Source organism: Lagopus muta, chromosome 4 (genome assembly GCF_023343835.1).
Source record: "Lagopus muta isolate bLagMut1 chromosome 4, bLagMut1 primary, whole genome shotgun sequence".
NCBI classification, from domain to species: domain Eukaryota; kingdom Metazoa; phylum Chordata; class Aves; order Galliformes; family Phasianidae; genus Lagopus; species Lagopus muta.
Window position 1 is genome coordinate 45,111,449 of NC_064436.1, and position 14,595 is coordinate 45,126,043.

General features: G+C 37.5%; 1 protein-coding gene across 1 annotated transcript; it reads left to right on the plus strand.

Moving 5' to 3' along the window:
• Positions 1–5,615: 5,615 nt before the first annotated feature.
• Positions 5,616–13,011, plus strand: PPAT (phosphoribosyl pyrophosphate amidotransferase). Its single transcript, XM_048942041.1, has 9 exons — positions 5,616–5,819; positions 6,425–6,537; positions 6,629–6,774; positions 7,791–7,863; positions 8,844–8,995; positions 10,120–10,247; positions 10,528–10,749; positions 11,329–11,449; positions 12,836–13,011. Exons 1-9 carry the CDS (start codon positions 5,616–5,618, stop codon positions 13,009–13,011), a joined length of 1,335 nt encoding a protein of 444 aa, XP_048797998.1.
• The last annotated feature ends 1,584 nt before the right edge of the window (positions 13,012–14,595 follow it).

Here is a 14,595-nt window from a genome sequence, read left to right on the forward strand (position 1 = left end):
GAAATGATTCACTATTTCTAGCCAAGATCTGGTTCCCTAGGCAACCAGGCGCCTGCTTCTCGGCAGCTCCGTGCGCCGCCCTGAGCACTGCGAGCTGCAGGCCGCCCTGAGCTCCACACCGGCACCCAGAGCCCCAGCGGGCAGGCACACAAGGGCAGGCCCTTGGCAGCCACACTGCCATCAGCCGCCTCTCTGCCCGGCCCCTGGAGTGGCCTCTCAGCCCCCTGTGTGGAAAATGGTGCCGGTGTCACCACTGCGCTGCCATCAGGGCAACAAAGCCGGTTGGGCTGGCTTGATGCCTTGAGCAAGAAAAACACAGGTGCAGAAAGCAAGCTGTGCTGGCACCCCCCCCCCATGCTGGGGACAGGCTGCGCGGACGCGCTGTGTGGGTGCTGTGTATGAGCACGGCAGCACCTCCTCTCCACCAGCAACCTGAGGCTGCTGCCGGCCGCTGTGTGGGCTGCGAGGCAGTGTGCGTGGTGTGGCAGCAGTGTGGGCATGATGCACAGTCTCACCATTGCGTGGCCAAGTGGCATTTGCTGTAAAATTGGTGGGCGCTTGCATGCATTTCTATATGCATTTTTACTGTCCATTTACTACCGGTGATGAGTTAATTAAATGCTTGCTTACTTAAAAATCACTAAGTTGGTAAAATGGCATAAGCTCCTTGCTTCCTTTTTGCCTGTGCTTACTATTCTTCTATTAGACTACATAAAAGATGTAAGCCCACTACTTGCAAAGTCCTTTCATTCACGATGTCGGCTTCTCTCCCTCTATTTGATTTTGGTGATGTTTTAAGGGACATTATCAATATTGAACTGGAAGTCATCTATAATATTGAAATTTGAATTAAAAGTTGCTGAATGTGGTGTATGAACCCTTAATCTAATAAGATCAAGGTCAGTCATTATGTTAACAGATAGGACGTCTTCCTGAGTTAAAATAAATGAACTTATGGGTTTTCTTATCTCTGATTTTTTTTTCCTCAGGGATCTTTCAAGTCAGCTGTAAATTCATTCAGATATGTGTGGAGTTTGTTTTGTTCTGCTTTCTTTGTTCTTTAAACTTTGTTGTTTAGATGTTGCTGTACATGTAAGTGGGTCTAACGACAAATATAAGGGTTTTAGGGCTTAAAGAAAGTCTTCAGTTGTAGATTAGAATCTGTTATGTAGGTTTGCAGCTACTTTGATTACTGCTTATGCTAGATAATTCCTCAGTTGAGTTAAACCAGTCCAATGGATGAATAGCAGCTTCTGGTATTCTAAAAATATTCTAAGTGGTTCATTTTCTAAGAAAAACATCTTTCCCTTTTACTCCTTATTAAGTACAAGAATGCAGTGGGATCTGAGCAGGCCAGACAGGCCCTGCACGGAGTCAGGGAAGACAGCTGGGAGGAAAAGCAGCAGTCTAGGGACAAGGCTGTCATTTAGCTGGTAGTGCTCTTCTGCTTAGCAAAACACAGCTGCCAGCGTGAGACTGGTCTGCCATAGTGGAAGCATTTCCGTTTTCAGTGTCACCGTACATCAGAACTGTTTTGCTATGGTTCAGAAGCTTAGGTTTATGTTCTCGAGCACTTTGCCAGAGGGTTCACACAACAGTTAGTGGTGTAAATGCTAGTTTGACTGCTTAAGTGCAAGAGTGCAAAAAACTTGTGTAGGTGATCAGTGGGAGAAAAAATGCATTCCTTGAGGCAAAACCAGCAGTTTCTTAAGACAAACCCCAACAGAAATAGATGCAGTGCTACTACTCTAGCTAATGGTAGCTAATGTAGTAGCACTGCAAAGTTTCCTTTCAGATTAAACATCTGTTGTTATTTTATGCCTACACTGAAATCAGACTGCAGTAAGAGGCTGAGCCAGTGCTTTTTAATGGAAAGATTTCCACTGAATTCAGTGGGCTTAGGCAAAAAACCTATATGACTGTTTCGAAAAAAAGAGCAAGACACTGCTTTGAATACAAGTGCGTAAAATGAAACAACAAATAAATTTACATTAAAAGTTCATGTTGCAAAGAGCAGATGAAAAACATTAATCCATAGCATAGTATGGTGTTTCATTCTAAGTACTTTCATTCTTTATATTTATTTGTATTTTGTTCACAGGGGCCAAGAGAGTGCTGGAATTGTGACAAGTGATGGAGAGTCATCCCAAGCATTCAAAGTGCACAAGGTAAAATGTAAATGTTTTGCTGATGCCCAAGTGAGATGCATATTTCAGCAAGGAAGCTAAATAATTAGAAAGAGGGGAAGCAGCATGGTTTCATTTGCTGTTTTGGCATTGTCAGAGTGATAGTATCTAATTGTGTTATCTAGGTGATTTCTGTCTTAAACTCATGTTTAAAGCAAATCTGCCCATGTTATCCCCTTCTGGGTGTAGCCACATGCACAGCAGTAGACACAAAGAAGTATCCAGATCAGGCTATTGTTACCTTAAAAAGTGTTTTCCAACTCCACCTGCACCTAAAGTGTTAACTCCAGAGATGTGGAAGAGTACACCAATGCAACTTGAGAGAAGACAAATAGGTACAGTTCTGCAGAAGGACATGGCCAACTAATTCTTAGCTTAGTGAGAATCAAGGAAGTGGCAGCTACTTCACCTACAGGTAAACATAAACTTAGTAAATGGCTGAGTGGAAATCTGAGAAGGTCACCCAGTCTTTCTCAAGCTGAGAAAATCCCAAGGGAAGTTAAAAGCCATTAAATGACCAGAGTCTCAAATAATATGCCAGGACAATCCCTGCATGCTCAGGGATTGGTTTTGCTCATCCAGAAAAAGATAATCATCAATCTATTAAATCCTGGAAGAGGAGAGGACTGGAAATAAAACTATTTCAAACAAAACTGTGGAGCACACTTGATATGAGTGTGCTCTCTGACCACCGTCAGAAGGCAATTCATCTTTATGCCGTATGCATCTCTGAGGAAGATTAATTAAGCTGTTCAAATCAGTTTAAGAGTAAGAACTGTTTTGCTGCAGCAGCATGCATATCTGCATGACTGCTCCATGCCTCATGCACAGTCTCATCTCTTGAGCATTGTGTTTATCACCTTTTCTGGAATTTCCCCCCTTCCTATCTGTTACATACAACCTCATCCTGCCCCCTACACACTTTTAAATGCCTATTTTCTCAAATTCCACACTGTGTTATCTGTTCTTCACTCCTGCTTCTGCTAGGGTTTCAACTTACCTTAAGGTTTACTGGAATTGAAACTTTCTTTTAAAGTGAGAGTTATAAATAAATAAATAAATAAATCCTGCAGTAAAAATTATTTATGAAATTCTAGCAGACAATAGAATAATCTGTAGAGTTTACATGTTATTGAGCTGACATACTTAACTGTCATGCTAAGAGTTTAATTGACTTTCTCATTGTATCAACTTTGATATTTTAAGAGTTGCAGAGGATGTGATGTTTACTCTTATCCTTGAAATACCTTTCTTGGATTCAACACTTCTAAAAGACGCAATAACTACAGTGTAATAAAGAGTCTGTGGAGTACAACAGATTTCACTTGTATAATCCTGGAAATTATGCCAATGTAAGGAACATTTGTGTCTGTTACCCTGGTGAAGTTACATTTAGGATTCTGACTTTAAACTACACCATGAAAAAATCTCAGCAGTGAAGATGTCGCTGTGTCCGTTTGTCCTCCAGACACCAGCTGGCATTCTTCATAGCAGAAAAAAACAGAAGGGAAAAGCTGCCTGCTGCTCACTGCATCGATTTACAACACTGTGCATTAGTGCAAGCTCACCTTTGTCAACAGATTAAGCCAATGGATTAGAGTACAAACTGGACCACCTACGGATGGATATGTGTTCCTTTCTGATCGTTACCAGCCTTTGAAGGTGGATTAATAGCCCCTAACAAAGGTTTATAATCCTTTGTTTTAAACTCTCCCAGAAGACTCATCCAGATTTGTCTGTTACAGCCTTTCAGCCAACTTTGTGCAAGAAAAAATTAGTGTCATAGCTGTACTAGCCCAGGATGTGGATAAACGTACATCTCTTATATAGATGTAGTGACATCAGTAGCAGGAGACGTGACATCAGTAGCAGGAGACCTTTGTCTTACTGTTGCATGCTTGAATATGCAGAGAAGTCTATATTAAAGTAGATATATTATCATTTTCTGGTATATACCAGACCTGGGACATACAGAAATAAGATTGCATTCTCTAGGAATTTTTTATAGTGGTCTAATTCACATTCATTGTCCCACTGACACAATCTAAATCAGCAAAATATTTCACTATGCATATTAAAGATGATGTACTTGTGTCACCAAATGTGTTTTGACATAGGATTGCTTGTTTAACCTATTGGCAGTGCTTCAAATAGCCACATCCATTAACTTTGGACCTGTGAAGTGCCAGATCTCCTGTTGGGATAAGTAGGCCTAAGTAAAACAAGAGCACGATTGCATTTCTGCACATGGTACAGATTTTGTGTAATGTGTGAGACAACAGGTGACATTTGATTGGGCATATAGTTTGCTGAACCATTAAAGCAAAAGCACTACTTTGAATGCGTGTGGCAGTAATTTTTTAACATGACAGCAGGTATCCTAAAACCATATGTGCAACCACAGTCTTTTTGTATTTTGAGTCTATCCAGACAAAGAACAGAATACTCTAAAGCCTGACTTTCTTTAATCTGCTTTGGTTGAGTTCTGCAAACAACTCACCATATTTCCTTCCTCCCTATGTTACCCCACTGTGTTGTTATTATACCCACAGCACAGGCCATAAAACAATCATGACTTTTCAATCTCTCTCATGTAACTTTACAGATCCGAGAAGAGTGTTATCATGTGTGATTTCATGTACATCACAGTTACCATACATGATAGGGAAACAGGGGCTTAGAAGTATGTAAACATTTTCCACAGGCAGCATAAGAAGCTGGAGTGGTAGGAGGGTTTGGAATCCAGTCTTAATTTCTACTGTGTGCAGGTTTTTTTTTCCCAGGCTATTCTTGCTGTTAATTTGTCTCCACATAGCGCTTGTTGCCATAAGAAGCTCCTGACAGCTGACTAAAACGCTTTGACGCATGTCTGCTTTAAATAGAAGGCAACCTGGATGTATGAAATGTTTGTTTTAAGTAAACAAGAAAATCCTCTAGAAAAAAAGCTTTGCTTCTGACATTGAGAGCAGTCTGATAAATGGGAATGACTGCAATCTGATAAATGTTGTCATGGACCAGTATAAAAGTAAATCATATATATCACTAACTTGCCAGTAGTATATCCTAATTAGAGAATCTTGTGACTTCTTTCTTCTTTTCCTTCCCTTTGGACATTCTTTTTTCTTATGTTTTTAAATGCCTTAGCACTTTGGTTGTGTTTTTCAAAGGATGCGTTTTTAGTCAGGAAATAGATTGTTCAGTGGAAATCCTCAGAACAAAAATGTATAAAGTTTTGTCTAAAAATAGGAGTGCTGGGATCTGACATATCATTGTGACACCTAATCAGCTTCTTTCTTTCCTATGGATTTCAGGTTATTTCGCTTTCTAGCAAAGTATTTATTACCAGGAACAAGCACAAGGAGAAATGAGCACACTGCCAATAAAACAAAACAGCAGAACAACAATTTTTTTCCTTTTCTCCTGAAGGGAATGGGGCTTATAAATCACGTGTTCAATGCAGACAGCCTGAAGAAGCTATATGTTTCAAACCTTGGTATCGGGCACACCAGGTACTCTACCTCGGGGATCTCTGAGCTGCAGAACTGCCAGCCTTTTGTTGTAGAAACTCTTCATGGAAAGATTGCTGTGGCACACAATGGGGAACTAACGAATGCTGTACGACTGAGGAGGAAGGTTAGTATCTCCTAGGAGAATCCAGTGTCATTCATTCCTGAGCAAGAAACAGAAATGAGCAAAAAGTTTGCTATGATGAGTGCTTAATGACAGACTACTGTGTGTTGTGAAAGAGCATCATAATCAAAACAGCCTTGGGGGAAGAGAAGCCCCAGGAAAGAGTAGACATTTGTAATTGCTATAGGTCATAACTCACTAGTCCTCTAGACTATTTGTCACACTTCTGTATGTCAAGTGAAAAAACTAATTCCTAATGATCATATGTTAAGAGAGTTAAGAGAGACATAATTAGGTGAGGTAATCATGATATGAAATGTTCTTGTTTGGAATATTGTCTTTACTTGTATTTCTGGCGTGCAAAATTAATCATGAGTATTGTCAGGACACAAACATAAGGAGATGATCAAATGACAGATTTTATAGTCTATTTGTCTGGAAAAGTATGTTTTAAATGCTTAAAATTTAGCAGATGTTTCATTGTGAAATCCGTGCTATTAAATTCCATCCAAAATCTACAGGATCTACTCCTGCATTGAAGCAAGGCAAAGGTATGACAAGATCAGTACTTTACTACTGGTAACCCTTTTTTGTGTGTGTCTTAAAAGCTTATGCGGCATGGTGTAGGATTGTCAACCAGTTCTGACAGTGAATTGATCACCCAGCTGCTGGCTTTCACACCTCCTCTAGAAAATGACGACACTGCTGACTGGGTAGCAAGGTGAGGATTACAGGTTTCAGAAGGAAGAACAGCAATCTAGTCTCAGCATGGTGTGTAACACATTATTATGTTCACCTCTGTCTCATTGCAGAATTAAAAATTTAATGAATGAAACTCCAACTTCATATTCATTGCTAATTATGCATAAAGACATAATCTATGCAGTACGTGATCCATATGGGAATCGCCCTCTCTGCATTGGTCGCCTTATTCCAGTAGGGGACATGAATGGAAAAGGTAAATCATACGTATATTCTAATATTCATACACCTATATGCATATATATGAATATGCACATTCATGTTAGCACATGAAGCCATCAATTTAAGTAATTACAGCTGCATTTACTGAAGTAGAGATAGGAACATGTAATACAAAAGTCAGTTTTGTAAATTCCTAACAGTAGTGGTGTAAGGAAAAGGTAATTTGTAGAAAGTCTGCAAACACTGTTTCTGTTTTCAGCAAAAGTGAATACTGCCTGATGACAGTGTCAGAATTAGGCAGCCCAACTGTAATAGAGTATTTCTGAGAATGAAGTTCTTATCACCAAAATAGGAAAGCAAGGACAAACAGAATCACAGCTGAGGTTGGAAGGGACTTCTGGAGGTAGTCTGCTCCATCCTGCTCACTCAAGCAGAGCCACTTGCAGCCATTTATCCGGGACTGTATCCAGTCCAGAAAAAATGTCAGTTTTCTCCCTTTCTTTTGTGATAAGTCAAAAGGTGTTGGATTACAGACAATGTATTTCTACTTTCCAAATGCTCACATCAACTGATGGGAATAAAGTCCTTTGAGCACAAGAAAAAACTCAAGATTTTTAAAGCATACAAACATTTGGTTTGATCTGTTCTGTGCCTGTACTGTCTTTATTGGAGTTCAGTCCAGTATTCACTGTAGTCAAAAGGCTCTTGACACAATTAACATAGGAAAAAAATAAGGAATTTCTTGTCTAAACAGAAGTAATTATTTATATCTAAAGCAATTCAACTATAAATGCAAAAATCTGAAATAGTGTGGAGACAACATTTCTGAACCAGGAATATGATGCTGTTACTATCAGTTGTGCCTAGAACTACTTTATGGTGCTTACATTTTTTAGAATGATATTATAGAAATTTTAGAATGCTAACCATTGCAAATTTAAATTTGAGCATTTGGCAAACTAGAACATAGCAAGACAAGTACTGTATTAGATATGCAGTGTGGTATCAAACATTGTGGAATCTAACTATAACAGAAATCTTTTATTTCAGGAAAAGATAACAGTGAAACAGAAGGATGGGTAGTCTCCTCTGAATCCTGTAGCTTTTTATCTATTGGTGCTGAGTAAGTGTTCTGGTTCTCACTTGATCTGAAAGCTCTCCTCAAGCAGCAATTAAACATGAAGCCTCAAATTGCCAAATACCGTAATCTCTAACAACGTAAAGACATGAAGGATTAGTTTGTTGACTGTTCGGAGGTTTGGTTTTTTTGCCAATTCTGTCTTTTGAGAGTTTATTTTTTTGACTGAGTTGGTGTAAAGGAAGTTAAATAATTATGTGTTCAGAAAATAAGAGTGAAGACAACCTCTTGTTGCTTTAAATTTGGATATCCTTATCAATTTTAATTTTAGCCTGGTTAGCAGTAAAATTCATGTATTATAAAGTAATGCTATGGAAGAGGTTGCAGTGGTAGCTTATGGGTTGTACTAACTTGAGCAATAGCATTTGCTATCAGCCAGCCTCTTTCTTTCAAAAAAGTGACAGGCACTTGAAACTATTTCCATAGGTGCAAATGGACCCATTAAAGCCAATAGGTGAGATTGACATTCTCTCCCTACCTAAGACACTTCAAAAAGAAAAGTGGGACACTTTCTTGAAACAAAAAGAGATTGAAGGCTCATTGGGAGATGTCAAAAAAAAAAAAGAGCAGTTATATTTAATTTCTTAGTCAGAGATTAGAAAAATATGCATTTGGGTAACACACTACTAAGTAAAAAGAAAGTAAAGCAAAACCAGGAAAGAATGTAATCACTTCAGTATTCTTTTATTCTCTTCTGTATAGTATTCTTGTGGGTGTGTTTTTCTGTATTCTTTGTACTGGATTACATCCCACATATGGGAAGAATTCTGTGGTACCACAGTATTAATTTATTGCTATTAGATGCTAATTCAGACCATTTTAGTAAAGGTCACTTCTCTTACATGCTGGCCATAAAACATAGTTAAGTCCTAAGACAAGAAAAATATGTTCTAAAGCAATTTTCCCACCAATAGGGTTTATGTTTTAAAACTATCATTCTAAATGCTGCGTATTTCTCTTTCAAGGTACTATCGTGAGGTACTTCCTGGAGAGATTGTGAAAATATCCAGGTATGATGTCCAAACATTGGATGTTGTACCAAGACCGGAAGGAGATCCTTCAGCATTCTGCATCTTTGAATATGTTTATTTTGCAAGACCAGACAGTATCTTTGAAGGTGAGAAGATGTAATATACAAAGCCTCTGCCTCCCAAACTAATGGGAGGTTATAGTCTGGAGGACAACTGACTCTAGAGAGGGTGTAGGATCATTGCAGGGTGGCAGTGAGTGTGAGCTTTCACAACAGGGCTGGCATAGAATGGGCTGGCACAGTTCTTGAGGATAAAAGACTCGGGAGAAGCATGTAGCATCACTTTCCTGTTCCTGTCTGTGTATATTGCCTCAGTCAGGCCTGCCTGCATAGCTTCATGGAAAGGACGAAAAGAACCACAAACATGATTGAGGTCGTGGAAACATCCCTTCAAAGCAAGAGACTTATTAGTTCTTAGAAAACCTTTTAAATAATTAGACCTATAAAAGAGAATCTACAAAACAACTTCATCTTAGTGTTTTTGTTGGAAGAAATGGTTACTTCAGGAAGATGTTTTTAATACAACTTCTAAATCTGTGAATTGTGTAAGTATTTGGGACAGTCAGTCTAATGTTTTTATTTCAGTAGAAACTTCTGAAAATTGTGTTAGAGATGCGGTATTAGCCAGGACATTCATACCTAGCAATGTCCCCACTTCCTTCATGTTCCCTAGTTCTTCTGTACCTTTACCTTGCCTATCTCACCACAGTACTTCCAGTTTCCTCTTCTGGTTCCAAACTTTTAGGACCTAAAAAACTCTCAAGGCCTCTTTTTGCCTTAATGAATGTGGGGTAAATATAACCAACAGGTTTAAAACTAATAAGTGGATGGAGGCAGACAGAATGATTGCACAAACTTTGTCTGCTTAGGAAAACAGACTAAAAATAGAATATGCATATTGTGAACATGCAGGCATAATTTCTTCTTCTTCTTTGCTCCTGTAGGTAGATTTTGTAACATACACATAAAGTTTAGTTACCTGATTAGGGCAGACTGGGTTTTAATTCTCTGTGTAGTGATAGAGTTGTGAATGTTAGAATATGACATTATGGGTGGAAATAAAAAATGAGCTCGTGTGAATGACTGCTTATTAACTCCAAAATTTTTCTCACTGACTTCTATGCCTGCAACTTACCACAGACATTTGTACAGCAATCTGAGAGGAAATCTGAATTATGCATACCAGGAAAAACACTTATTGCTGTTCTTAGGTCAAATGGTGTATTCAGTCAGGAGGAGATGTGGCCAGCAACTTGCTATTGAAGCACCTGTGGAGGCAGACCTGGTCAGCACTGTTCCAGAGTCTGCAACCCCAGCAGCTCTGGGTTATGCTCAAAAGGTTTGTGTTAATTTGCTTTCTTTTCTCAAATATATCTACACATATCTTTTTTTTTTTTTTGTAGTGGTGCATTTCAGCACAGGCTACTAGAGTGGCCTACAGACCTTCTGAGTCACTGCATCACTTGTTGGTTTTTGTCACTATTCCACTCTATTAAGATATTTCAAAGATTTTTGGTTATTGTGAAATCATACTGAATCCTAAGGTTTCTTTGAAGCACAGTAACAGAGAATAACCAGTTTTATAGATACTAACTCTGTTTAATGTCTCCTGTTTATAGTGTGGACTGCCATATGTTGAAGTACTCTGTAAAAATCGCTATGTAGGAAGAACTTTTATCCAGCCAAATATGAGGTTACGGCAACTTGGTGTTGCAAAGAAGTTTGGTGTTCTATCTGACAATTTTAAAGGCAAGCGAGTTGTTATCATTGATGATTCAATTGTGAGGGGCAATACTATTTCTCCTATAATAAAACTACTAAGGGAATCAGGAGCTAAAGAGGTAAGTTCATTTTTAGTCTGTATATTACACATTTAAGTACAAGATTGATTGGAGTGTAAAGCACTGGGTTTTGACTTCATTTGTACTACACATTTTTCCATTATTTAAAAGTGCAAGTGTGGAAAAAAAAAAAAAGAGAAGACTGGTGTGTGTTTTTGTCATGGTGGGTTGAAAAGTTTATTTTGTTTCTTTGGCTTTGATTTTTGGAGATTAAGGGGAGAGGAACATGTCTCCATTTATAAAGTACTAACTGACAACTAGAATAGAAAACAGATTAGGTAAGATGAGAAAAAAGTGTTGGTGTATTTCTGCCACATGCATTAAGTACATTCACATACTGCAGTAATCAGGAATGTGCTGTAAGTCATCAAAGCACGTTTGTTTAATTGATAAAAATTTTTAACTGAAACTGTAAGCAAGTTTTTCACTGAAGCAGAAGTGTTTCATATGATGTTTGACTTTGTAAACTGAAACACCTGCATCGAGGATTGAATGCTATGGAAGAGAAGCAAAATCAAGACTGAACAATCTGCTAAACTTCACCTCATAGCACTGTTTTGAAATTGTGTTTTTATTCAGGTGCACATTCGTGTGGCTTCACCTCCCATAAGATTTCCGTGTTACATGGGAATAAACATTCCAACAAAAGAAGAACTGATTGCCAACAGACCTGAATTTCATGATCTGGCAAACTATATAGGTAAATGTGAGGTTTCTTTGAAAGATGGCTTTTACCTGCAAAGTATTTACTGCCTGCATCAAAATAAAGAACACATAAAGGCAAGAATGGCAAAACTGATAAAAAATCATAAAAGTTGAAACGCTAAATATTGTGTGTTCCCTATGGTTCAAACCAATTTAGTTGCATATTTTATGATGCAGTTAATGAATTATATTTCTCTGACCAATGTAAACCATTAGAATAATTCGTAAGTTACAAATAAAGGCTAATAACATGTTTCCAGTACATTGAACTCCTTCTGGGAAACACTTGGTGTTGCTGTAGGCAAATATCAGAAAGAAAATAAGTGGTGAAAATCTGTTGTGTAATGAAAAACAAACGTAGTTTCACTTTATTGACATTCATAAAAATATATCCTGAATTTGTAAACACCCACTGATTTTTCTACAAATTTATGTTCTTGTAATTTGCATCACTTTGAAAGAAATGACATTTGAAACTAATGAAAGAATGTTAATTAAATACATTTTAAGATCTCTAGAGCAAGTCACGTTTACAGCAGAACAAAGAACCAGTAACTTAGTGTTGATTGTGAATAATTGTGTGAATAAAATGATTGTGGTAAATAATGTGCTCATCATGGAAATAGCAGTAACAGAAATTGTGTGAAGGTCTGTGAGTGAGAAAATCCAGTGTATGGCTTATTGTGCTGCAAAGTATTTTAAAAATGATTTAAGAATATAGCTGTGGGTAGAAAACTTTAAATTCAGATTTCTTGTATAAATACTGTCCAATCTTAAAGTTAATTCCTTTCTCCAAAATCATCATCATGAAGGCATGTTGAAATATTTCAAGTTTGTAGGATCTTGTATTTAAGAAGCATTCTTTCATAAAATAGTGGGTGTAAATGAAAAAGTGATTATGCGAAAAGGCTGTCAAACTTTTCTACTGCTACAACATTGTCATGAACTGAATACTGATTTTTTTTTTAACGTGATGTTCTTCTGCTCCTCCAAATTCCAGAAAGGGTACTATTAGTAAGATGTTAGAAGTTAGGGAATTGAGTCACTTGTTACACCTGCTTCCAGAGCTGAAATGCAAAATAACTCTGTGAAACTTTGAAGAGTTTAGACAGTCTTAATACATACCCTGGATTCTGTTTCAATTTTTGCAGATCACAACTTAGAACCTCCTGTCTAGATTTCAGTGATTCTGCTCCGTGTACAAATAACTGGAGAAGGGCAAGGCTTGCTATGGTCTGATCATTTTTCATGACTATTGTCTTTATGTGAGGTGATCCACCTTGTATTGTAATCAATACAATAGTGCACTCACATTTTGTAAGAGCATTGCATTTGGAACAAAATCGCAGCTTTTAACTGATGAATCCTTTATTTCCTCTAGGGGCCGACAGTGTTGTTTATCTTTCTGTGGAAGGGCTCGTATCATCTGTGCAAGAAAGCATCAAAGCAAGAAAAGAGAATGAGAACAGTCTTAAAACCCAGAAATCGCGTGTTGGAAAGATTGGTCATTGCACAGCATGCCTCACTGGAGAGTATCCTGTAGAGCTAGAATGGTGAATTTTTAGTGGATGGACATTGGTTCATCCATTGATGAATGTACCTGTTTCAAAGATGCCTTCTTGCTAGTAGCCTTCTTACATTTAGGTAATATGTAAAGCTTACCAGAGCTAACTGATTACTGTTACTAACTACATCTTTATGGTAATGGCTTAGATAAAGTCTGTGCTGACAAAAACTATCTAAGCAAATTAAAATATAAAATCATATAGTTTTGAAGCACAGTTGTGCTTTCTATTTTCTCATAAAATATTGTAAAAACCAAAGTGTTTATAATTATTTACCGGTCCCAAAGCTTTTTGTTTCAGTCTTGCCCTGAATGTGAGATATCTGTGTCAGATTTATTCACAGAGTTAAAGTACAAATTATAAATCATATGGTGTAATTTCAAATTATCAAAATAATTTTTCAGTACAAGGCTTGCTTCTCTCTTTTGGAAAAAATCTGAAGAGTCAAACTGCTTCCTCAGCAGTTTTTGCTTAGATTTTTAAAAAATATATCTTACTAAATAGCCATTTATATATATAGCTAAATAGCATATAAGCTAAATAGCCATTATAAATCAAGCCCTTTGTAACTAAGTATCCAGATTCCATGAACATAATGTCTGGTACATGATTTTAAGAATGAACACTCAGGGAGATGCTAAGCCAAAAGCTTTCTATCTTTGTAACTTCAAAATTCTTTTCCGAAGTCCAACACGTATCTTCAGGTGTTTTCCAGTGGCCAATAGGAAGTGGAAGGAGAAAAACACCTGGCACTGCCATTTTTTACTTTTTGTTTCACGTCTTGTTTTCTCCAGGACAAGTCCTGACAATTTCTGCAGTCTGAATATTACTCAGTGTGCTCTTTCTGTGTTAGCATCCAAACTTCACTCAAAAATACAGTTACTTTCTTAACAGGAAGCGTGATACAACAACTGAAGATTGTGTTGTTTTGGCCAGACTCTTATTTTTACACATCACTGCTGTTAAAATAAATGTAATGTTTTAAAAGAAAGAGTTTTGAAGAACCATTAGTATTTAACTTTTTAATTGTATTAGCATAATATTTCTTAATTGGTCACAGTTAGTTACTTGTATCCATAACGATTGCCTCAAAATGAACCACTAGCTGAAGGAGAAAAGCACCTTTTGAAACTACTGCAAATGAATGCACAATTGTAAAAAATATTTTGTATACCTGTGTTTTTTCACAAAGTACCAGCAACTTAATTTTAGATTATCTATTTAATATTGTGTATTTTGGCCTTACAATTGCATGTGACACCACTACAAAAACAGAGAAAAATAAAAGTTTGAGAGCTTTTTTCTTCCCCATCTTGCACATAGTTGAGAATTGCAGCACTGGTCATTATATTAAAAATTGAGCTTACTCAGGTGGAATTTGTGCCTGATACATGATCACAGAAGTCTCAATTCAAGAAAGGATGTAAATACTTTCAAAAGACTGAGCCTTGTGGAGGTTCTCTGAAATCAGAACCTACTTGCAGTAAAGCTAATGAGAAAATCTACTTTATTTTGAGAATTGCACTCTTTGTGGAAGTCCAGATCTGCTCATTGGGTGAGGTATATGGATCTCTTC

Bases quoted from the DNA above. Each gene is read 5' to 3' on its own strand.
- PPAT (XM_048942041.1), top strand. From the start codon at position 5,616: ATGGGGCTTATAAATCACGTGTTCAATGCAGACAGCCTGAAGAAGCTA. The intron at 6,775-7,790 runs GTAAATCATACG...CTTTTATTTCAG, and splicing joins AGGGGACATGAATGGAAAAG to GAAAAGATAACAGTGAAACA. The intron at 7,864-8,843 runs GTAAGTGTTCTG...TTCTCTTTCAAG, and splicing joins TTTTTATCTATTGGTGCTGA to GTACTATCGTGAGGTACTTC.